General features: G+C 55.4%; 1 protein-coding gene and 1 long non-coding RNA gene across 3 annotated transcripts; one reads left to right on the top strand and one right to left on the bottom strand.

The window, feature by feature from the left end:
• The first annotated feature begins 6471 nt into the window (after positions 1-6471).
• Positions 6472-8178, top strand: LOC101911303 (POU domain, class 3, transcription factor 3). Its single transcript, XM_055801936.1, is given in 11 exon segments — positions 6472-6651; positions 6653-6748; positions 6750-6928; positions 6930-7007; positions 7009-7077; positions 7079-7337; positions 7339-7470; positions 7472-7616; positions 7619-7708; positions 7711-7760; positions 7762-8178. Coding segments are annotated over 11 exon segments (1314 nt in total). The 3' UTR covers positions 7798-8178.
• A 7263-nt stretch (positions 8179-15441) lies between these two features.
• Positions 15442-22914, bottom strand: LOC114014160 (uncharacterized). 2 transcript variants are annotated; one of them, XR_003551521.2, is made up of 4 exons: positions 22747-22914; positions 18728-18953; positions 17597-17709; positions 15442-15741 (listed from the first exon to the last, which is right to left on the bottom strand). It is a non-coding gene; the product is annotated as an uncharacterized LOC114014160 (long non-coding RNA). The 2 variants fall into 2 exon arrangements; XR_008746838.1 differs by lacking the exon at positions 18728-18953 and having other exon boundaries at positions 22747-22877.
• Positions 22915-23316: the final 402 nt, after the last annotated feature.

The raw sequence follows: 23316 nt of genomic DNA on the forward strand, positions 1-23316 counted from the left end.
TTCTTCTTTTTTTTAAATTTTTTTTTTTTTAATTTGTGTGTGTGTATGTGTTAGGTTTTTAGGTGGATAGTTCATCTTGCCAGGATCTATCATATTTATGGGCTGTGTGATTTCCAGGGCTCCAATTGGTCTTTCCTTTATGGAGGCAAGGAATAAAACTTGCCCAGTCGCACGGAAACTGCTGGGGCTCCAGCGCAGGGGAACAAAGTGACTTCAATTCCCCCCCCTCCGGCCCCGGGGCCGTCGCTTTCCACCCCCACCCCCCCTCCGCCTCCGGAGCTGCCCGGGACATCCCCCTTGCAGGTGCGTTAAGGGGATGCTGCAGCCACGTTTGTCGGCCCGTGCCCCAGCATCGTGCCGGCGGGCGGAGGAGGGGAGAAGCAGGGCTGCTACTCCTGTTTAGGCAGGAATACCACAAAAAAAACCAACAACGAAATTCCTCACTCCTGTCCTCTCTTGTAACCACTTAGGGAGGGAAACGGAGAAAAGAAGCGGGCGCTCGGGGTAAGGGGCTGAAACTACTCGTTTGGGAAGGGGACAGAGAGCCGAGCTGTGTCGAGCTGAGCTGTGGTCGCCGTCGGTGTTGTTTTTAGTTGAGGTTAACGCCTGCGAGTGTCCGGCCGGCGACAACTCGTGCCCGGTGTGCGGCCGGTGTGGGCAGGGCGGGAGGCGGGGGGTGTCCGGCGCTGGCTCTGGCAGATACAGAAGGCGGGGGGGGGGGGGGGGGGGGGGGGGGAGTGGCCAGCTTGAGGAGGTGGGGGGGGCGGGAGGAGAAAGAAAAATAAAGCAGCTACTTTTCCAGGTTTAATACGGCGATTAAATATTAAATGATGTAAAAAACCCGAGTCGGTTTATTGCATCTCCAGAGGCTTAAGCGCCTTATTTGGAAGAAACAACACAAAAACCCAAAACAAACCAGAACCCTCCCAACCCTGCGGGGCACCTTAGGTTACACCGACCCGTGGTGCCCATGACTGTGTTTAATTAGCCGCCCTCACCCCCTTGCAGGCCTGAGGTCCGTTGGAGGCATCGCACCAACCGGGGACACCGTCGGGGCGGCCTTTGCACCGGCAGTCCCCCCGCCCCCGCAGCTCCGCTCCCCGCCCGCCGGCCCCGGGAGTTTTGGGGCTTTCTCCCCCGCCGGGCTGCCTCGGCGATGGGGCTGTGCCGGGGGGGCAGAGGCCAAAGGCCAGGAAAAACCCGAGCGTGCCCCCCACACACACACCGAGGACGGGACGGGACAGGGACGGGGGGCAGGGGGGGAGGGTGTGCTGGGGTGGGGGGGGCAGCAGCGCGCCCCCTGGCGGGAGGCCGGCGCCTGGCGGAGCGCGCCGAAAGTTGATTTTGTTCAGCAAGCCGTATCGTATAAAATTAACGGCAGCCAATAAAATTAGCTTACATGTTTCAACCGTAAAAGTCCAAAACAAAATAAAGCTAGTTTTAGTGAAGCTAAGAAGCTCTGGTTTGGCCCCGCTCTCTCTGGCTAGAACTGGGGTCCTTTTATCTAAAGGCCCAGTGCACAAACATATAGCTTAATGTGACTAGTGTTCTTCCTTTTATTTCTTTCTCTATGGCAACCAATATGTTCTGCTCAGAAATGTTCCCCCATCAAGGAAACAAATGATCTTGAGGGAGCAGCTCTATACGGCATCTGTTCCGATGGAGCACACAGAGTTAACCCCAGTCAAAAGAGACGCTGGGCACGTCAACAAGAAGTGGAAAATGAGCGATTCTTCTCCCCCCCAAATTGAAACCTATACCTCCCTAGTTTTACAAGCCATTTTATTGATTTGACTATCGACCGTTTCCAAAGAAGTAACTAATTCTAGGAAATTACAATGATCACCGGCTATTGTGTGTCCAAAAGAGCAGCGACAGAGGGGGAAAGGGGAAAAAAAAATGCAAATAACACGGCAAAATTAAAATAAATGAAAGTCACGTAATGGGATATTTAAGCCTCGGTAAAGTTTTCAGGAGCGGTATCTGGCCTACTAATTTTATCCTACATTATTTATCACATTATTTATCACACTGACCCAAACGCTATAAAAGAGTTTCAGATCATTAGCCTACACCTCTCAATTAGACGGGATTCGGGGAAAGCGAAGAGACAGGCAAGACTGTCAGGAGAGAGAAACAAAGTGAAATCTGGTCTGTAATCCTCCAGCCCCAATCTCCTTGGAGAATAAAATGAAGGGATGTCCTGGTTAGTTTTGATTGATTATACTCTTTCTGATGGACTTTCACTACAGAGCTCTAGATGTTGTGCTTAACCGTCTGTTCCCTAGTTACAATATTAACCCTCTGCGTGCACCGCCGCTCCGCACCTTCCCCTGCCTCCCCCCCGCGCCCGTCCCTCCGCACCGGCGCTGCCAGCAGGTGCCCTTCTGCCCGCGCCCCGGCCCGGCCCCGGCCCCGGCCCCTCTCCGACCGCTGCACCGGCCGGGCCCCCTCCCCGCCCGCCGGGCGACTCCCCCCCCCCCCCCGCCCTCCGAGAAGCAGCGTTTGAAAACAGCCCGCATCTCTGCCTCTCCGTTGCAGATCTGTAATATTTTCGAGAGCTTTCCTTCCCCCCCCACTACCCCCCCCCCAAACCCTCCCCGAGTCCTGGTGTTACAATAATTAACAGTGCCCAGAAAAGTGCAGTAGTAACCAGAAAGACTTTCCAGCCCTGAAGAATTGCTTTGCTGCCCTGAGCTTTGGAATGAATCCATGCTTTTTATGTAATATTTCACTAAGGTGCTTTTTGTTGCTGGTGGGATTTTTTTTCCTTTCCCTTTCCCTTTTTTTTTTTTTTTTTTCAGCCTGTTTCCTTCCAGGCAGTTGCCATGGGTTTCCCTCTCTTGTCCTAAGCTTTTGAAAATATATATCCAGAAGACTTTAAAGAAAACAAAAGTAGATAAAAAAATGTAAAACACTTACCGATCATACTTCCAGGATTTAGAGATAATTTTTTTAATTTTTGATTTTAATAAGGTGACAGGGGGAAAAAAGCATGTTCTCAACTCCAGCGAAACGATCCATGTTAAGATTTTCCTTTGCACTGACTCCACTAAGCCCCGCTCTCCACTAGTCTATTATTTTCACCAAAATATATGAAAATTTATGCAAATGAAAATCAGCACTAACTGTTCTCCCCTTGTTATACTTTGGATTTTTTTCCAGACAAAACAATCTCACTCTGCAAGGGAGGGGGTGGGAAGAGTTGGGGAACTAAGTTGGTTGTTTTAGGGGTTGTTTTTTTTAATAAAAGACATTACTCCAGATCGAGCTTTATTTTTTGTTGTCGCTGTTAGGGGGGTGTTGTTGTCGCTGTTAGGGGTGTGTGTAAATTTTTTATTATTATTTTGGGGGGATTTCTCTCCTCCCACCCCCCCTTTTTTATTAAGAAAGTAGATCTGTTTGCAGAGGCGCTATCACGTTTCATCAGGCCACCTGAGACGGCTTTTGAAAGCGTGTACTGTGAAATTCATAGCAGTAATTTAGACAAAATCCTCACTGTATATTAATGAAAGACGGCCCCATGGCACCGTTCCTATCCTCCCCATTCAGTGTAAACAAAACCACGAGACTCACTCGGTTTTTGAGCCTGATCCAAGCAAAATCGGCTGGAAAGGAAAACATGGGGTTCTGGCACTGACTATTCAAACGTCTGCACCTGGAGATCTCAGATTTATTCAATGAAATCTGTGTTGGATCCTTTATATTTAAAAAAGAAACCTTTGGAAGACGCACGGGAACAAAAATAATAATATATATATATATATTTATGATCGTTATGTTTGGTGTTTAGTTACCAGAGCCCGTCAGATCCCTACGCTTCACTTTAATGGTTTTCCTAAACCTGCCCACCGCGGTATTTCTTACCGCGCCAGCCGGGGGCCGGCCGGAGCCCCGAGCAGCGGCTGCCGGGCGGGCGGGGCGAGCTGCGCGGGAGCGGGGCGTGCTGCGCGGCAGCGGGCGGGATGCGCGGCAGCGGAGCGGCCAGCAGGGCGCTGCCGGCGGGACGCGCCTCGCCGCCGCCTCCCGGGGTCAAGTTGTGCAGCGTGCGGAGGAAGGAGCGGGGCGGCGCGCAGGTCCGGCCGGGGGGCGGGACACACACACACACACACACACGCTCCCCGCGCCGGTGCCCACCCCGCGCGTGTTTTCCCGGAGCAGCTCGCCCGTAGGGGAGCGTGTGCGGGGCGGCGTGCGTGGGACGGCGCGACGGTCGTTAGCAGCGCCGTGTCCCCTGGATGTCCGAGCGGTGTTATTGCACCGGCGGTCCCGAGGAGCGTTCAATTTGCCCTTGTTTTTGTTGCCACTTTCTCTTTTTCCGTGGTTCACTGAGGTTGCCTGTGCGCAGCGTTTCCGCTCGGTCGCATCTCTCCCCCTCGCTCCCCCGCCTTCCCCCCGCCCCCCTTAACTCTTTCCGCTGGACGGGAAATAATGCCGCGTTTCATGCCGCGGGGCCGGCTCCCCGCGAGAGACCGCGGCTCGCAGGGCAAGCCCGGCCGCCGGTTCCCCCGCCCGCCTCCCCCACCGACGGGGCGGCCCCTCGCCGGGGCTGCCGGGCCGGCCTCCCGGCGTGACGGCGGCGGGCAGGAGGGCGGCCGGGGTCCTGGGCGCACCCCGGGGTGCGGGGGTGGGGGGGGCGGACAAAGGGAGGAGGGGGCGGGCGGGGGCGGACGCCTCCGGGGCAGAGCGGCGGGGGGGCAGCTCTGGGTGCTGGGGCGGGGGTGGATGCGTGGTGCACCCCCGCGCAAACACCGCTCCGGCTTCGCCGTCGTTATTATTGTTGTTATTATTGTTGATATTAATTATGAGCGCCCGCCCGCTGTCCCCCCCCCCCCGCCCCCCGCACTCGCCCCTGCCCGAACGGCGGCGGCAGAGCTCCGAGGTGCGTGTGTCTGCCGGGCGGGAAGAGTTAAGAGGCGGAGGGAGGAGGGGCGGGAGGGACGGCGGGAGGAGGGAGGGGAGAGGGAGGAGGGTTTGGGGGGGGGGGGGGGGGGGGGGGGCAACTTCCAGCTCCGACGCCACTTTGCCTAAATTAAAAAGCAGCCAATCGGAACGGCCGGAAGGGGGGCCGCGCGGCCGGCGGCGGGCTGTCCGTCACGGGGCGCGCAGCCAATCGGCGGGGGCGGCGGCGGCCGGCTTCCTCGCGGCGGGGCCGGGTGGTGGCGGCGCGGGCGGCGGCGGCGGGCAGACGGCGGGAGGGAGGGAGGGAGGGGAGGGAGGGAGGGAGGGAGGGAGGGGGAGGGAGGGAGGGCGCGGGCACGGCCCGGGAGAGGGAGGCGGGGAGAGGCGAGCGGCGGGACTCCGGCACCGCCAGTGCGCGCTGCCAGCCCGGCAGCCAACTTCCCCGCTGGAGTTAGTGTATAAAGGATACCATATATGCACACACACATACACACACCTCTCCACCAAGGCGCTCCTCCTCCGCCTCCTCCCTCGACCAACTGCTGGAATTAAAATAAAAAGCAAAACAAACACCAAAAAAAAAACCAACAACAAAAAAAAAAACAACAGACCAAGCGAGAGAGCGAGCGAGCGGGAGAGGGAGAGAAACAATTCGCGAGGTAACGAGAAATTTCAACTTTTTTTTTTTTTTTTACTTTTTTTTTCCCAACCGCCTAAAGGAAAGGTAGAGAGGAAAAATGTCTTATCCAGAGCGTGACTCTAGCAAGAAGGCTCCGACAGGACTCTTGTTTCAAAGGGCACAAAGTGCTCCAGCAACAGCACAACTTTGAGAAATGCATCATCACCACCATCACCACCATCATCATCACAGGAAGTTTTCTTAGGACACCAACAAAACTTGCAAATAAAAGAGCAAAGGAGATCGAGGAGCCGAGGAGAGCGAGAAAGACAGAGAGAGAGACAGAAAAAGGAAAATATACCCAACACACAAAGCCTTAAAGGAAGAAGAAAAGGAAAAGTTTCACTCTGAGAGGGGAAGGCTGAGAGGTGGAGATGTACTCCTAGGGGAGCGGAGGGGAGAAGGCACGGGGGCTTTTTGATCCCCCCCCCTTTTTCGCTTTTTAGCCTTTGTTTGGTTTCCTCCCTGCGAGCAGCAAACCCGGGCGAGAAGGCGGCGGAGGAAAAATACATGTACGGCTAAATATTTCTCTTTTTTTTTTGGAAAAAAAAGAAAAGAAAAAAAAAGAAAAGAAAAAGCGATTTAAAAAAAAGGCGAAGCGAGAGCCGGCGACTGCAAAGAGCGCGCCGCGGAGCGGAGGCAGGCAGGACGGCCGGCGGACGGGCGGAGGAGAGCGCGCCGCGGAGCGCTAGCAGGTGAACCCCGCGCCCCGGCGCCCCGGCGAGGCTGGGAAGGCGGCGGCGGCGGCGGCGGCGGCGCGGGCGGCGGCCCCCGGCAGCGGCCCCCGGCAGCGCCGGGCAAGGGCGCTCGCGGCGGGCGCCCGGCAGCCGGCGGCGGCGGCGCGGCGGCGGCGGCGCGGCGGGGGCGAGCGGCGGGCGGCGGGGCGCGGGATGGCCGCAGCCACCTCTAACCCCTACCTCCCCGGCAACGGCATCCTGGCGGCCGGCTCCATCGTCCACGCGGACTCGGGCGGCGGCGGCGGCGGCGGCGGCGGCGGCATGCAGCCGGGCAGCGTGGCCGTCACCTCGGTGGCGGGCGGCTACCGCGGCGACCCGGCGGCCAAGATGGTCCCAGAGCGACTTCATGCCGGGCGCCATGGCCGCCAGCAACGGCGGCCATATGCTGAGCCATGCCCACCAGTGGGTGACAGCCCTGCCCCACGCCGCCCGCCGCCGCCGCCGCCGCCGCCGCCGCCGCCGCCGAAGCGGGCTCGCCCTGGTCCGGCAGCCCCGTGGGCATGACGGGCAGCCCCCAGCAGCCGCCGCCGCCGCCCGACGTCAAGGGCAGCGGCGGGCGCGACGACCTGCACTCGGGCGCGGCGCTGCACCACCGGCCGCCCCACCTGGGGCCCCCCGCACCAGGGGCACCCGGCGGCCTGGGGGGCGGCGGCGGCCGCCCACCTGCCCTCCATGGCCGGCGGGCAGCAGCAGCAGCAGTCCGCTCCTCTACTCGCAGCCCGGGGGCTTCACGGTGAACGGCATGCTGAGCCCCCCCCCCCGGCGGGCAGAGCCTGGTGCACCCGGGGCTGGTGCGCGGCGAGACGCCGGAGCTGGGCGAGCACCCCGGGCACCACCACCACCACCACCACCAGCACCCCGGGCACCACCCGCCGCACCACGGCGGCGTCAACAGCCACGACCCGCACTCGGACGAGGACACGCCGACCTCCGACGACCTGGAGCAGTTCGCCAAGCAGTTCAAGCAGCGGCGGATTAAGCTGGGCTTCACCCAGGCCGACGTGGGGCTGGCGCTGGGCAACCCTCTACGGCAACGTCTTCTCGCAGACCACCATCTGCCGTTTCGAGGCCCTGCAGCTCAGCTTCAAGAACATGTGCAAGCTGAAGCCTTTGTTGAACAAGTGGCTGGAGGAAGCCGACTCCTCCACGGGCAAGCCCCACCAGCATCGACAAGATCGCCGCCCAGGGCAGGAAGAGGAAGAAGCGGACCTCCATCGAGGTGAGTGTCAAGGGGGCCTTGGAGAGCCACTTTCTGAAATGCCCCAAGCCCTCCGCCCAGGAGATTACGAACCTAGCGGACAGCTGCAGCTGGAGAAGGAGGTGGTCAGGGTTTGGTTTTGCAATCGGAGGCAGAAAGAGAAACGGATGACCCCCCCGGGGATCCAGCAGCAGACCCCGACGATGTCTACTCCCAGGTCGGCACCGTCAACTCCGACACGCCACCCCCCTCACCACGGACTGCAGACCAGCGTGCAGTGAGGGGCACGCGGCCGGGCCGGGGGGCGCGGGGGGCAGCGCGGGCCGGGCCGGGCCGGGCACCGCCGCCTGCACCGCCACCGCCGCCGGCACCGCCACCGCCGCCGGCACCGGCACCGCCGCGCACAGCCGCACGCTCACACCGACACACTCACACGCACGCACGCACACACACACACATACACACACGCGCGCGCACACACACACGATCCAGGCTCGTTCAGACTGCTTGTGTTTATATATATATGGATATATGCGTGCATCTATATATATATAAGATCGATACCAATAGGGAGCGGTGGAGAAGGTCGATCCGAGCGAGTGCGTTCAGACCGTGTTGGGAAAACGGGGTGGAGATGCGTAATGCACCAAACTGCAGATGTGCTGGGGGGTTTGTTGTGGGGAGAGGGCTTGGGTGGGTGGGCTTGGGCTTTTTTTTTAATTATTATTATATTATTATTATTATTTTTATTTTTCACTCTCCAAATTAGCCCCTCTCGCAGCGAGGAACACCACTGATGTCTGCGCCTCTTCTCTCCCCCTCCTCCCCCCCCTCCCTGCACTCTCCCCCCTATCCCCAAAGGGCTCTCTTCTATGAATCACAGAAACTTTTTTTTCTCCTTTCTCTCTCCCTCTTTTTTTTCCCCTCCTCTTTTCTTTCTTTTTCTTTTCTTTCTTTATTTTTTTTTTTATGGGAGCAATCCAAAAAAGGGAAGCAGAAGCAAAATAATCCTGTTAATCAGAGGGTGCCTGCTGCATTCCAGCACCCTGTTTTTCTTGGCCAAACCATAGAATTTTGGTGCAAGGCAGACATCCACTCTAAAAACATATATATCTATATTCTGCAAAATGAAAGGGGGCCACTTTTTCCAGGAAAAAAAAATATGCACACAGCACTAAAAACAAGCAGACTGCATAGGGAAGCAAATACATATATATATTTATCTATATATATAGGTATAGCTATAGAACAAAAATATGGAAATAAATGCCCGCACGCCGAAAAACTGACCCTGAGGAGGAAGGGGGGAGGGACAGACGCCGGGGGGAGGGTGGGAGAAGGAGAGGTTGTTGGTCCCTAAAGTTCAAGCTCTGTAGAAGGACTTTGCATGAATTAAGGGAACCAGCGAGAGAAAGGGAAATAATTTAGGGCTGTCAAAAGTCCTGCTCCTGACGGCTGCCAATCATCATGGAAGAGTCATTAAAAAAAATCCACTGCTAATATTTTTTTTATTAATATTTTTATTTTTTATTTCTGGACTGATTCAGATAAAGGGATTTAGAAGGACTGAGCATCTGCAGCTGCACTTATCTGAACTTCTCCTCTCCTAAATCCGTTGCCAACTTTGATTGAATGGGTGCTGTGGATGTGATTTATATAATACTGCCATTTCCAAGCAGTGTTTTTGGTAGGTTTTAATAAACAGACTTTTCAAAAAGACGGCAATATAGAATTGTTAGATCCGTTGTTGATCTAAAAAAAAAAATTTGCTTTATATTTTCATTAAATGACTTCTTTTAATATTTTATTCAGAATACCTATGAACTGCTGCAAAACGGTAATTTATTTTTTCCCCAGATCTTGTATTACGTGTTTTTTTCAGACGAGCACAAATCAAAATGAAATGAAAATATGGACAGTTGTTAGGTAATAAGGGTATCTTTTGATGTGATAATTTGATTGTAATTTAATTTGAGTAGTGATTCCGTAAGAGCTGATTGAGAAAATAAATTTGTTAGAATGAAATAGTCTGTGTCTGATGCATAAACACTGTGTCAAAAAAAAAAAAAAAGTTCTCTGAAGGGGAAATACTGCAAATGCTGAAGTGGGAGAAATGCGGGAGGTCGGAGCTGCTGGCTACTGCGCGCCCCCCTCGCTCCCCGGCAGCGCGTCCCTGCCGGGGGCTGCGCGGCGCAGGGCTCGCCCCCTGCCCAGCCCGCCGCCCGGCCGCTGCCCGCCGGCCCCGTCCCTCAGCCCGGGGACCCTGTGCCGTGGGGAAGGCGGGCGAAGAGGTCGCCAAAGGCCGCCTTCTCCCGGGAGGGCTGTACCGGTTCGGTTTGGGCTCGCCCTGCGGTGCGGGCGATGCCTGAGCCTGGCCCCTGGCCGCCAGCGGCCGACGCTGAGGGCAGGGGTGTTCCCAAAAGTTCGGTCTGGTCTGCTCTCTTTGCAAACTGGGGCTTGGGGCGGGGGGGTGGGGGGGAGAAAGGAAGCTAAGCTATGATTTATTTTGACGCATTTTATGTCTGTATTAAATATTTGTATTTAATTTATCTTTATAAATTAAGGAGAAGGTACTTCCCCCTCCCCCCCAGAAAAGGATATATAGAATAATATTTTCAGCATCCTCCGTGAGGTCCGCCTAGTTCACCATTTCTGTTGTTGCTGTTGCTGTTGTTGTTGTTGTTGTTTTAGGGGGGTTTCTATGGGGTGTGAAGTGGTGTAGTCTAGTTTTCTCCTCCACTCTGCCATAGCGCTGCCATACCTTCTTTGCAAGCACACGCGTGCGTTAGTAGGGTTGGAGATGCCGATGGACGCACTGGCTGGTCTGTCATATTTATCCGCTGTAATTTATTGCAATAAGGGACAAGTGAATGACCGTTTCAACTCTTTTCATTTTGAAGTGGGGAGGTTGTGGGAATTAGAGAGCTGCATCTAACGCCTCCACCGCCCCCACTGATAGCCTACCGGAGAATAAGGTTTTCTTTTTATGATCCATCTTGTCCCTGAGACCTTCCTCACCTTCATCTCCCTCCCCCCGTCCGCACCCCCCCCTCCCCCCCTGTCCGCCTTCCCCGGCCTTGCTTCTTTACGTGCTATTGAGGCAGGGGTTAAACCCCCAGAAAACTGCTGTAGGGACAACAAACATTTCTTCCTTTCAGATAGGCCTTGTGTCAGTCCATAAATTAAAGCCAACCTGAGAGCCGTGCACCGGGATGCATTATTTTAACACCAGCTCGTAGTAAATATCACTGTCGGTTTGATTTGTGAAATCCGAAAGGCCCGACTGGCACAGAGGAAAGGGGGTGGGGGGGGTGGGGGGGGGGCGGGGGGTGGGGGGGGAACCAACAAAGAGAAAGAAAACCCGAAAGGGTAAAGGACGCTCTTTCTTTTGTTCGTTTTAGCAAAAGCTCCCGGGTAATTCCGCGGCTCGGGAGGGAAAGGCCGGGCGCGGGAGGCGGGCGGGCAGCGCCGGGTGCCGGGCACCGCCAGCGCGGGCGGTGGGCTCCTGCCGCTCAAGGTGAAGGGGAGCGGCTGGTCAGGCACGGAGAGGGTCTGTTTAAATTTCGGAGCGGTATTTGGTTACTCGATTTGGATGGCAACAAAGAGCCAACGTGAGGCTCCGCACGGGTTTCTGTTAACAGGCAACCTTCTGCGGGCTGCTGCGTGAGAAAAGCTGGGGCTTAGGCCGGGCGAGTCGCGTTTGCTCGGAGGGACTGGCAAAATGTGCCCGTGTGCCCGTGCCGCGGGCTTGTCATGCACAAAAAGTGAGGCCATGGGCGCTCCCCCCCACTCCCCCCCCACCCCCACCCCCCCGCCCCCAAGAAACTGAATCCTTTGAATGTATTTAGGAATTTCAGGGTTGCGAGTCTATGAGATAACGAGAGGTAGATAATAACTGAGAGGGTTTGCGCTAAGGGTTATATTGTTACACGTGTAAATAATGAAAATATTGTTATATATCGCCAGATCTCTTAATGAATTTAGTAATTGTATTCATTTATAATATCAGTGTTCTGTGCTTGGTAACTGAGTCGGCATCATTTTCTTTACTCCCTCCCCCCCCCCCCCCCCTTTTTTTTTTTATTTCCTGCCTAAAGGAAAGCCAAATGTTTTACAAAGTTATGTTTGATCAGTCCTGGGTAATCCTGAGATGTGATTATTTATAGTTTACATTTTCATATCCTGCGGTCCTCTACTACGCCCCAGTCTTCTCACTTGCATCCCATCCTTCCCCCGTCGAGTCTGTACACAATAAATCATTTTCAGGTGTATTTAAAATAGTCATCTCACTGCTGTTGATCCGCATATTTTCCGGAATTTAGCAAAGAGCTCTACCTTGGTTTGAAAACGCAGCGGTTCCTATGGGAAAGTGATCTTTACAGAATCCTTATGCTTTAATGTAGTGACTCGTGTTTGCACATTACAATGCTCATAACTTGTTTTGTATGAATGGTTTTAAATGGAACGTTTAGAGAATAATCGGTTCTAATATGAAATGCAGTATATACTATTGATAATTTTATCAATAAGTGTAATATTTTAAATAATTTTAACAATTAATTTTGTTTTTTAAAATTATATATTTGTAAAATATTTATCCTGTTGAAAGCAACAATATATTGTTGTATTTATTCGTTTATTTTTGTAATAAATGATCAACACCTTCAAGCTACGGCAAAATCGATACTTCTATATATTTATCCAGGGATACCTTCCTGAGGCGCAGAGATGCTTGTTCCGATTTGCGCGAAAGTGTAAAGACTGCCTCTGTAACTGGCAGGCTGCAGGGCCGAACTGTAGGCGTGAGCTTCTTCGCCACATGTACTTTAGTTTGCTTAAGTTCCAGGGTAATTAATCAAACTTTAAAAGGGACGCAACAAGTCCCGGCCTCGGAGGCGGGCGCGGAGCGAGCGCTTTAGGACAGGGACCGACCTTGCTAAGGCCGGGGATGGCGAGGAGCTCGGTCGCCTGTGGCGAGACGGATGGATGGAGCGAGCGGAGGGAGAGGCAGGGAGGTGGTTGCCCCAGCGGTATTTTCAGTTGCAGTTTGGAATAATGGAGCGGGCGCAGCCTTCAATAGGCGGCGGGAGAGAGGGGAGAGAAAGGCAGCCAGCGACCCCGCGGTATCAATGACACAGCAGTAGGGAGCTTTTTTGGCTGAGAGGCTTTGGCGAGACAAAAAGCTGAGGAGCGAAGGCCGAGCGGGGGAAGGCTCGCCTCCGATCCCGTCCTGCCCGACGCCAAAGGAGCAGCCAGGGCCGCGGGGGCGCCGCGGGGCCGCGCCGTCGGGGCCGCGCCGGGACCCGGCCCTGCCCCCCCACCCCCCCCACCCCCGCCCTCTCCGGGGCCGGCTGCGGCGGGGCGCGGGGAAACGGGGCCGCGCCGCCCTCCCCCACGCGTGGAAGGCCGGTCCCGGGCCGCGCCGACGGGGCGGCCGCCGGTGCCCGGCAGCGCTCCCTCCCCGGCGGGGCGGCCCGAGAGGCGGAGCGGCCGGAGGGGCGGCCGGGCCGCTGCTCCCGGCGGGCGGCGGGGCGGCCCGGGGCGGCGGGCGGCCCAGGGGAGGCGGCGGGCGGTCCGGCGGGCGGCGCGGTGCCGCGGCGGCAGCTGCTGCGGGTCCCACAAGTTGTTTTCCTCGTGGCGACCATTCAGCAAAACGCAGGATCCTTTCTCCAAGATTTAAATTTCGCGGATGAATTACCATACAGCGGTTGCTTAGCAACTAAATTCAAGCCGGGCTAAGAATATGCAAGCTTTTTGTATTCTCATTAATAAAAATGCCACTCTGACACAGCAACCTGACTTTGGATCACTGCAACTTCTGTAAAAGCCATAGGAGAATACAAACCGGCTCCTCCATTTAATTACAGATCAGAGTGGCTTGAAATGTGATGTTTTGTTAATCTATCTTCCTAAAAGCGATGTAAAAAATAACGGCTTTTCAAGAGCAGTGGAAACTACTATTTTAATGGAGCTGTCTCCTGGTGCTACTGATGGCTGTAAAGCGAAACCTTTTTTTTTTTTTTTTTTGAGTCACACTTTCAAGTAGCATCCCCCCTTCTGCGTTGAGTTTCCTGAAATAAAATAAAAAAAAAAAACAAAACAAAACCAAAACCAACATTGAGACATTTGGAGCCACAGGGAGAAAAAAAAGTAAATAAATAAGCTGCAGCCGAGCGGCGCGTTGGAGAGGCGAGCATCGCTCAGGAAAGGGAAGGGGGGATTAAAAATGTCAGGGTGCAGCCCCAGCCAGGCACAGCCCCACGACCCGGGGTGCAGCCTGCCCTTGCTCTGCAGCGGGAGCCTCGGCTGCCGAAATGGTTCCCTTTGGCAAAACATGCGTGGGTATTCCGGGGGGGGGAGGGCAGGAGAAAAGCCTTCAGGGACACCTTGTTGAATGTTTCTCTCCATAATTTATTTCCCCTTCTGCTAACATTTACTTTATATTGCTCTTAGATCGGTGGAGATAAGATGTTGGTGTTAGATTCTGGCATCATGCACCCCATCTCGTATATATGGGAGAATGACCTCATCAGAGGAGGACTGTGTGTATAGATAGGATTATTTAAACATAGACTAGACACCTACATATAAATCTATATATAAAGATGTGTGTATATGATATAGAGATATATATATAAGTGTGTGTATATGCCTCCAGCAGTACCAAAAAACTTCGCTGCCAGCTCCGGAGCCTGCAGGCAGGCTGGCTTCCCCTGCAGCCTGCGGCGGGAGGCGGCCCCCGTACCGCGGGGCAGCGGGCGGTGGGGCAGGGCCGCAGCGGGCGGTGGGGTGCCCCGGGCAGGGCCGCAGCCCAGCGCAGGGCGCTGCCAGGCAGGGCCGGGGGCCGGGCCGCCCCCCCCCCGCGCCCGCCATTGTGTGAGGGCCGCTGCCGCGGGAGGGGCTGCCCCTCGGGGCACCGGGCACCGGGCACGGGGGCCGCTGGCTGCTTTCGCTGGTGGCTGAGGGTTTGGTCGTGGTGCCTTTGTAGCAACGAAGGGTTAAATCCAAACCTTCTGCTGCCTTCTCCCCCCTTTTTATCTTGTTTTTTTGTTTTTTTTTTTTTGGACCCCTGGAAAGTGCTAACATTGAGCCTGAATTGTACAAACCCCCAACCCACGTTAAAAGTTCAGGCGTGGGGGGTGGTGGTGTGTTTCCCATGGGGTTTGTCTGCAGGAGAAGGGGAACTTGGAGGTCCATCGGAGCTGTGTGCAGGTCACTGAGGAATCAGGGGTTCCCCCCTCCTTCCCCCCCGCCTTTTAAGGTTTTATTTTCTTTCAGGGGGAGGATGGCTTGAAGGGGGGTGGTCGAGGGGAGTAGGCGTTTTCCAAACGTGAGTTTGAGAAGGAGGGAGCTCGCTCTCTCAGCAGGATTTAGTTCCTACACACTTTAAAATGTAGAATGTAGAACGGCAGACAAAAAAAAAAAAAAAAACCAAAAAACATCCCATATAACAAATACCAAGGGAAGAAAGGCAGTGAAGTGAGAACCTGTGAAGACTAGAGTCCCCCTGAAACTCAGGCTCATGCATAGCTTTAGCAGAGTGTTTTGCTTCTCTCCCCAACGGTTATAGGATGAGTATCACAAGGCTACAGCATAAATAATCACATTCCCTTCCATTTTGCATCTCTCTCTCTAACAGAGTTGAGATTAAAAGCCAAAATCCAAGCACAGCCCTTACAGAGTGGTTGAATTGTGCCAATACATATGTTTCCCCACTCACGTGTTGAAAACTGTACCTTCAAACATAGGCTTGTTTCTGATAGCTTGCATTTCTTCAAGTACAAGGGAAAAAAAGCTAAACAGAACTTTTCTGAATTGTTCCTATTGCGCACATCAGTGGGGTGAAAAGACAGCATTACATCAGCTCGGTACCTTCAACGCAAACAGGGAAGGTTTAGCAAGACAAGCTCACGGGCATACCGCAATAGAGATCTTTATTTTAGACTTGGGATGGTTCGAACCAATTCAACACCAGTACTGAGTACCACAAAATATTTGGTTTGGGAACAAACTTCCCTCCGGAGTAGTGTGAAGTGAATTGCTGCTCCTCGATGCCAGATGCCTGGTCACCCCAAACATCCCCTTGCTGCCTTCCTTGCAAGGCGCATGATACAGAGGAGACTTTCTACCCACAGGGACGGTACTTTCAGGTCAGACTGCTGTGCCATGCCTTCCAAAGTCCAGGCATGGGGTCCCAGCAGAATTATTTCTTCCTTGGAAGAAGCCTAAGATGAGAAGGGGGGAAATGGATTAGAAAGGGGAAACCAGCCGGGGACTGTTATACTGTTGCTGGTGGTAGGCCTGCTCTTAAACACAATGTCAAGGCACTGAGATATGCGTGTGAAATGACAAAGACAGATGCTATTTCTTCCTGAGGTCCACGTTGAGTGGAGAAAGCCAAAGGGTTGTTCACCGTCTCGCGTTCAGGGCCATTCTTTCAAATTGAAATGAATTGATTTAAAAAAGCAGGGACTGCCTAATGGGGAACCGCATGGCTGCTATATTTATGTGCATCAAACCGAAATTTAAACAACTTGAGGCAGTGTGGGCTGTATAAATGTTTTATATATAGTAACCTTTTTGTTATTAGTTTTGGAAATGGTTGGTGTTACTTCCCTGCCAGCGCTCCATAGAGCTGACTATACAGCATTCAGTCCACGCTACAGTCAAGCAGGAGCTGTTTGCTCAACAACTCCAGGCTCTATTTCCAACTGGAGTACTAACATACACCCGGAGGTGATTGCATAAACCCAGGTAGCCCAATGTATGTAGACCATTTCACCGAGCAGGCAGCTAAAATACAAGAAGCAAGCGCGTGGCTGTAGGGCAGGTGTGGGCTGGAGGGTCTTCTGAAAGGGTTGGTTTGGTGGTTTGGATTCTTTTCCCCCTCTGTGTGAGTGCTTGTGAAAGCCAGAGAGGACAGGGACATCCTCTGAACCTAACTTTGGTCTCATCTCTCCACCTTCCCACCAAGTTTGAGACATTGTGAATATTTACCAAGTACAAAAGAAATGAGAAGTGCTGGGTATTGATCATTATTATATCCCTTCCCTGACAGAAAATAGGCCTAGGATAGCAGAGCTGAAACTAATCTTTCTAAAGGGGGGAGGGGGGGAGGGGGGGCGTTGGGGGGGATGGCGGGAGTGGGTTAGTGAAGAATTGTGCTGGAATAACATACATTTCTTTCCTCTTCTGGAGCTCTCATTCAAAACAGGGGCCCATCTGCCTGAGTGGGACACTTCTCACCAAAAACTAATAGATATTTGTTCCAGAGTCCACATTAAAGCCACAGACCAAATGTAAGGTGCAAAGCTCTTCATTTGTTTCTCTCTCTGTCACACACATGCATTCCCACACATGCAAACACACACTCCCTTCTCTTCCTAAAATAATAAAATAACCGCTCCCCAGTTCTGCTGCCTTCTCTATTTTATGCAGGTCCATACTCAAATGTGTACCAAAATTCTTAACTCAGTTTGCTAAAATCGCCTAGATTGTCGAGGAAATTAAACTAAACAAGGAGCTGTGTGAAATGTTGAACTTTAAATACCATCCGCTACCTCGAGAAGAAGAAAATGAGTCAATAAACGCTCAGGTTTCTGCTACTTTTAGATTATCGTAATTAAAAGAATTATTTTGTTAGATTTTTTCCTTTTTTTTTTTCTTTTCTTTTCTTTTTTTTTCTTTAGCATGGTAAGAATTCCCTCATGCTCTAGTAGTGGGTATTTGAAAATAATGCTCTTTCCCTTTTGATTTTGTACTGAAGGACAGGGTTACAGTGTCTCCCCTAGGTGTTAATGATGGATATATGGACGTGTTTAATCTTGTGAATGGTATGTATATTTCTGTGAATACCAGGAGAGATGACGATACCATTCTCAGTAGCCCAGAAGAGGCATGTTTTACCTGAAGTACTGGGCTTGGGCTGGATGCTGCTGTTGTCCTGGGTTTTGGTTTTGGTTTTTAATTGTCCTGCCTACTCTCTCAAGTCAATATTAATGCCGTACAGCACGGCTGAGGCCAGGGCTGAGTGAGCCCCGTCATTAACAATAGCATAAACAAAGGAAGGGGACCAGTTACCTTGACATTAGGTGCCCGCTTTGTTCCCGAGCCTCCAACTGCATCCTGAAGCCCATACAGGGAAGTATTGCCTACGGGAATGAATAATCCACTCCACCTATTGTCCCAATCCCCTGGAAAACAAAACAACACAACCAAAACAAAGATGACAACACACCCCCGCCCCGCGTGGAGTCTGCGAATGGTTTCATCCCCTCCTGCCTTTCCCTGCACTTCGGGCCACTCTGGTCGCCGACCCGCTCCCCCACAAGCGCTGCCCGCTGCAGCCCGCGGGCGCTTCCCGGCTGGCGCAAGCACCCCCAGCCCTTTGTCGCCCAGTTTTCAGAGGGAAGGGGCTGGAGAACCACCCCCACCGCTCTGGGAGGGCGAGAGGCGGGGAGCGGGGGGGCTGCGCGCTCCTGTGCCTCCGCCGCCCGGCAGGATCCTTCACGCGGCCGGGCCGTACCCGGGGGGCGCCGCGTTAGACGGGGCGGCCCGGCGGGGTGAGCTGCCCTCCGGCCGCCCAAGCCGTGTCCGCCCCCCTCCCCGGCCTGTCAGCAAGCAGAAGGGATGCACCCCCCTCCCGGTGGCGTGGCCTGGCCCAGGGGCAGCGCGACATGCCCACCCACAGCCGTGGGGATGCGAGGGAGGTGGGGGGCGAGCGACTCTGTGTGTGGACCTCCATTGTCCTTCCAGCTTCGCCCCCCCCGGGGCGGTTTTCGGGGCCCACTCGGCACTGCCCTCCCTGCTTGCACACGACCTGGTAGACCCCGCTCCGTAGCCCCCCGTATGTGGCAGAAACGCCCGGAGCAGCCCCCCTGCTCATGCCCAGCCGCAGGAGCCTGTGTGGAATGGGAACGGCTCCTTCCTCTGCCGAAATAACTAAGCTCCCCCCCATCCAGTTTTGTCTTCCCCTTCTCCTACAGCCCCATGCGGGCCATCGGGGCAGAGGGATGGATAGCAGCTCCCCCAAAGTTTTCGGGAGGCCGGTTTGTCCCGGTCCTTCCCCGCACGGAGGGGGGGTGCCAGGCCAGGCCACGGCAGCGCTGCCGTGGGGTTTCCCCCCGCGCCGGCCCCGCTCCAGGGGCAGCTTTTGTTCCCGCTGTGCTCGGAGGGGAGCAAGTTCTAGCCCCGGGAACCTCGCGCCTTCACCTGGCTCTCCGGGAGCAGATGAAGGGGACCTGGTGGCGTAGCCCGAGGTAGAAGAAGGCCTTAGGAGACAGATGCATCGATCCCAGATGCAGCCAAATCCATCCTTGCGACGTGGGTGTGTGTGGGGATACAGGGAGTAGCCAAGGAGGCCGTTTGAACCTCGAGTCCTGGCTTCAAAGGTTAACAGCTCCCTCGTCAAACGCTGCCAAACGCTACCTCTACCGGGCTGAAGAGAGGGGAGAAGGGGAGGAAAAAAAAGAACATCAACATTACTGCAAATTTCAAAGCGCTGAAAATAGCTCTAAGAAATCCCGAGGATCCACCACCGCTTCTTTTTACCCGGGACATAGGCGTTAGGCGAAGTATTTCCTCGGAGGTGCTTGTGAGCAAGGCCAGCGGGAGCCGCGCCTGCCTTTGGGGGCGAGCCGGTCGGCGGGGAGGGGGGCTGTGGGTCGGGGCCGCGGGCTGCCGCCCCCCCCCTCACGCACCTGCAACTTTTGGCTGCGCTGGGGACCCCCCCAGGGCTGTGCCGGTAGCAAACCCCCTGCCAAATTGCCCCCCGCCCGCCCCCGCGGCGCGCCCGGGCCGTGCTCCCGCTGGGAGCCGCGGCTGCCGGGCAGGGGCTGGCCCCGGCAGCCCTTTATGCACAGCGGTCAGCAGCCGGGTTGTGGGTTTGCAGCTGCATGCAAATAAATCCCCGGCAATAATCTAATGCGGGTTTGCAGCCCCAACGACAAAGTTCCACCACAAACGCAAGTGCATTTTTTTTTTGTTTTGACCACCGAGGTCCAGCAACCAAGGGAAGCAAATAAAAATGGGGGGGGGGGGGGGGGGGGGGGAAGTTGGTTAACACTCATGTTTCAACAAACGCAGCCTGCTTTTGTGATATACGAAAGCCAAGGATTTGTTTCCTGCCCCTCTGCGAGAACACCAGCACCTGCCCCAGCTGCAGACAACGATTCCACGCGAGATGAGCAGCAACGAGGTGTCCTACCTACCCGGCCGCCCGCTGCTGCCTTATTTGTTCTGTTCCCACGTGGAAAATGCATCTTTTCCCTCAATTTTCATTGAATTACAGCTATATTCGATACGGGACGTGGCGGGTGGGGGTGGGGTGAGAATAAATTTATACACTAGCTTCTGTTGCAGGTGAAAGTTTTTTTGTTTTACTGCTCTCCAAGAAAGGTCTGTTTGCACGTATAGGGGAAGGTTGTTTGGTTTTTTGCTTGCCCGTCTTAAGCAAAAGCTGAGCAGAGTCAATGGGATGAAGAAGGAAAAACCCAAAACAACAACATGTAAAAGAGGGTGAATCTTTGAGAAAGAGCCCTCTTTCTCAGTGGAGTGGTAGAAGAAAAAAATCAAACCACAAAAAAATCCCAGCAGCCCAATTCCAGAGAGGATGGGAGGGGGTACAATTTCCCAATTGCCATTCTGCGGACTGCCATAAAAGAAAAAAAAATCTCATTGAGGGCTGGGACAAGTGGGGGGGGGAGTTTTACTTTTGCGAAGTGTAAGTCTCTAACGACAATCAATCCTTCGTGACACCTGATGCCCCCCCGGGCAGGCTTGCCCCCCGGGGCCCCCCGAGGCAGGCAGGGCGCGGGTGCGGCGCCCAGCCTGGGGCGGCGGTGGGTGAGTGGGGGTGGGCGCCAGCTCTCCCCAGCGCAACCCGCCGCTCTCCAACTCTCCCGCCCCTAACTTTGGGAGGGGGGGCATTATTAGTGTGGAAAAGCCCGTTTCCCTGGCAAAAGGGGGGCAGCTGGGCGTCCAGCCTCCCCACCGCCATCTCCCCTCCGGGCGTGCGGGCAGCCGGTGCGCGGCCCCCGGCCCCGCCGGCTCGACCCCGGCTTCGCCCGGCCCACCTGAGCCAGGGCCAGCTCTGCTTTCGCGTTTCATCCCTCGGGGAGGGGATGCGTCCCCGCAGCCGCCTTGCCGGGCACAGACGGGCCGCCCTGCGACCAGCTGGCGACCGGCGGCCCTCGCCCCCGCCCCGGCACGTCGCCCCGGGGGCTTTCCCAGACTTGGCCCAGCTCTCCCAGCTCCTCTGTCCGGCCTTGCCTTTCCCCGCTCTCCCCCGCCGCCGCCCGGCTGAGTGCGGCGCCCCCAGCACCCAGGTCCCGCCGGCGGCGGGGCGGCCGGGGAGCGGCAGGGCAGGGGGTGACCATCCCCTCGGTGTCTCGCCTGCCTGCCCGCCCGCCCCTGCGTTGCCTGCCCTCGGCCCTTGCGGCCGCCCCTCGTCCCCCCCGCCCCCCTGGCACGCACAGAGCCCGGCCCAGCTGCCGCTCGTCCCCTCGGGGGGCTTTTTTTCTTCTTTGCCCCCACTCCCCTCTCCCCGAGGCCTCCTGGGCGCGGGCTGCAGCCGGGCCCTCCGGAGGGGGCTCAGCCTCCGCAGGGCACCCCTCAGCCTCGCTGCCCACCCGTGCCTCCTTGTCTCCGCCGCCAACACAAAAGCCCCGGACCAAAGCGGTCAAGCAAAGGCGGCACAGCAAAGCTCACGCCCGCTGCCCCCTCCACAATGCGAACTCCAGAGGGAAATCTCCCTCCTAAGCCCGGCAGTCCCTTACTTAACCTTTGCAGCTTTCCGCAGGGTAAAGCGGAGTTTGTCACCCAGGTTGCCCCTCGCACCTCTGTGCGACCTGACGCGGGCACCGGGACAACGTTGCACCGGTTTCTGCAATCCGAAAAGAAACCTCTGGGTGCGGGGGTCGGTGCTGGGGGCCGGGGTGGGGGACCCAGAGTATGCCCGACCCCCCCCCGCACCCCATGCACAGCCTCCTCGCCTCTGCCTTTGAAACTGTGTTTAAAACAGCAGCTGAAACACAATTAATTGTAACTGATTAACATGGATTAGTTTGGCCTCCAAAGCACTTTAAGTCAATTCAGCAGCCATAATAATAATTAATTCATTAATAAGTACTATTGGTGCTTCATCACTAACGCCAAGAAAAGTTTCCCTGCGAAGTACAGGTGGCAGGGAGTGTTAAAATGAAAACATTTCCATGCAACTTTTTAACCAGAAGGGAAAGCACTTTGGTTATATTTGGAGACATGTGTCTCACACATTTTCCCCCTTTTTTTTGTAAACTATGTAAGAATAAACATTACAGCTCTGGGCTTTTAATTTCTCCAGATGGAATCATAAAGTACCTAGTAGATTTTTTTTTTTTTTTTTAATACTATACAATTGAGGACACATGTCTGCTTTTCCCAGTGAGGACGGAGAAGCGACTTAATTTGAAGGCATAACTACTGAACCACATTTTGAGTAACACACTCGAACAAGTTCACTTTAAAAGGCAGGAAACCGCTAAGAGCACAGCACTGAAAGTTGCTCCTTCCCACTTGAGCTCCAGTGGAAGATCGCCCGTCTGACCTTCACGTACACTTCGCCGTTCCGTACACGTGCAGAAGCATACCGCGTGTAGGTGGCGGGATGCCTGGCCGTGGGGGGGGTGGGGTGGGGGGCTTTCGCAAGGCGGTCGCATCCTCGGGAGGCCCCCCCGCTCGCTGCAGGGTGATGGAGGCTGCCCGGGATCCCACCCCCGGCGCGGCGGCGGAGCCCTCTGATGCGCGGGTGACAAGAGAGGTCTCCTCCCGCGCCCCCCTCCCCCGGCTGAAGCGAGGGAGTCACTCGCCCTCCCGGCGCTCCTCTCCGCTCCTCACACGCACCCTTGCGCGCCCCCGCAAAGCGCTCCCGTGGAGGCCGAAAGGAGGGAGGGAGCCCGGCAGCCCGCCGCTCGGCTGCCTCAGGGGTACACGAGTGAGGAGCGGGTCAGGAGCCCCTGGGCTGGGCGGAAAATAATACGGAAATAATAATAAAAAAAGTCCAAGGGCAAGATTTCTTGCTCTAAACTGTGTTTTCTGGGATTTTCGGTTTTTTTTTTTTTTTTTTTTTGTCCCCTTGGTGATGGGAATGAGCAAAATAACCTACCTACTCATCTCCCTAACTAGACTCAGCCTCCCTCCCCTCCCCGTTCCACCCCCCCCACCCCCCCCCCCCCCCCCCGGTTCTGACTTACATGTGTTTAGAGCAATGGCAAGAGGCTCCCAACTGGAGCCCTGGCAGAAGGTGCGTTTAAAGTGTGGATGATTTACTCCCCTACAATTCAGGTCCCGCGTGTGAGCCTCCAGCCCCGCGTCAGCTGGGCACTGCAGACAAACAGCGTTAAATATGCATAAGGAACAGTTCGCTTTCTTAAAGGAGAACTTACCCCACCGGAAAGTTCACAGCCCGACGGCAGGCACGGGAGGGGGGGTGCGGGGGTGGCCCTTGCGTCGGGACAGCCCTAACCCCTTCCCATGGTGTTCGCCCACACGCTCAGCAAACAGGGCTGGGGAGAGCCCTTATGCTCGGGACCGGGCGGAGAAGTGATGGCAAGTCGGTCACCGCCTCAGTGAGCTGCGTCTCAGCGGACCGGCGCCTTCACCCCGCAGCGCCGACCCCGTCCCCCCTTCCTCGGCCGGGATGGGCGGGGGGCAGAGCCGCGCTCCCGGGGCAGTCCGGCTCCGGTGGGTCCCCGCGGCAACCACCGACCGGCTGCCCGAGAACTTGCAGGGTCCTGAACGGGGGGAAAACGCGGGACTCGGGG

The sequence above is a fragment of the Falco peregrinus genome, chromosome 4, assembly GCF_023634155.1.
Source record: "Falco peregrinus isolate bFalPer1 chromosome 4, bFalPer1.pri, whole genome shotgun sequence".
Lineage (NCBI taxonomy): Eukaryota > Metazoa > Chordata > Aves > Falconiformes > Falconidae > Falco > Falco peregrinus.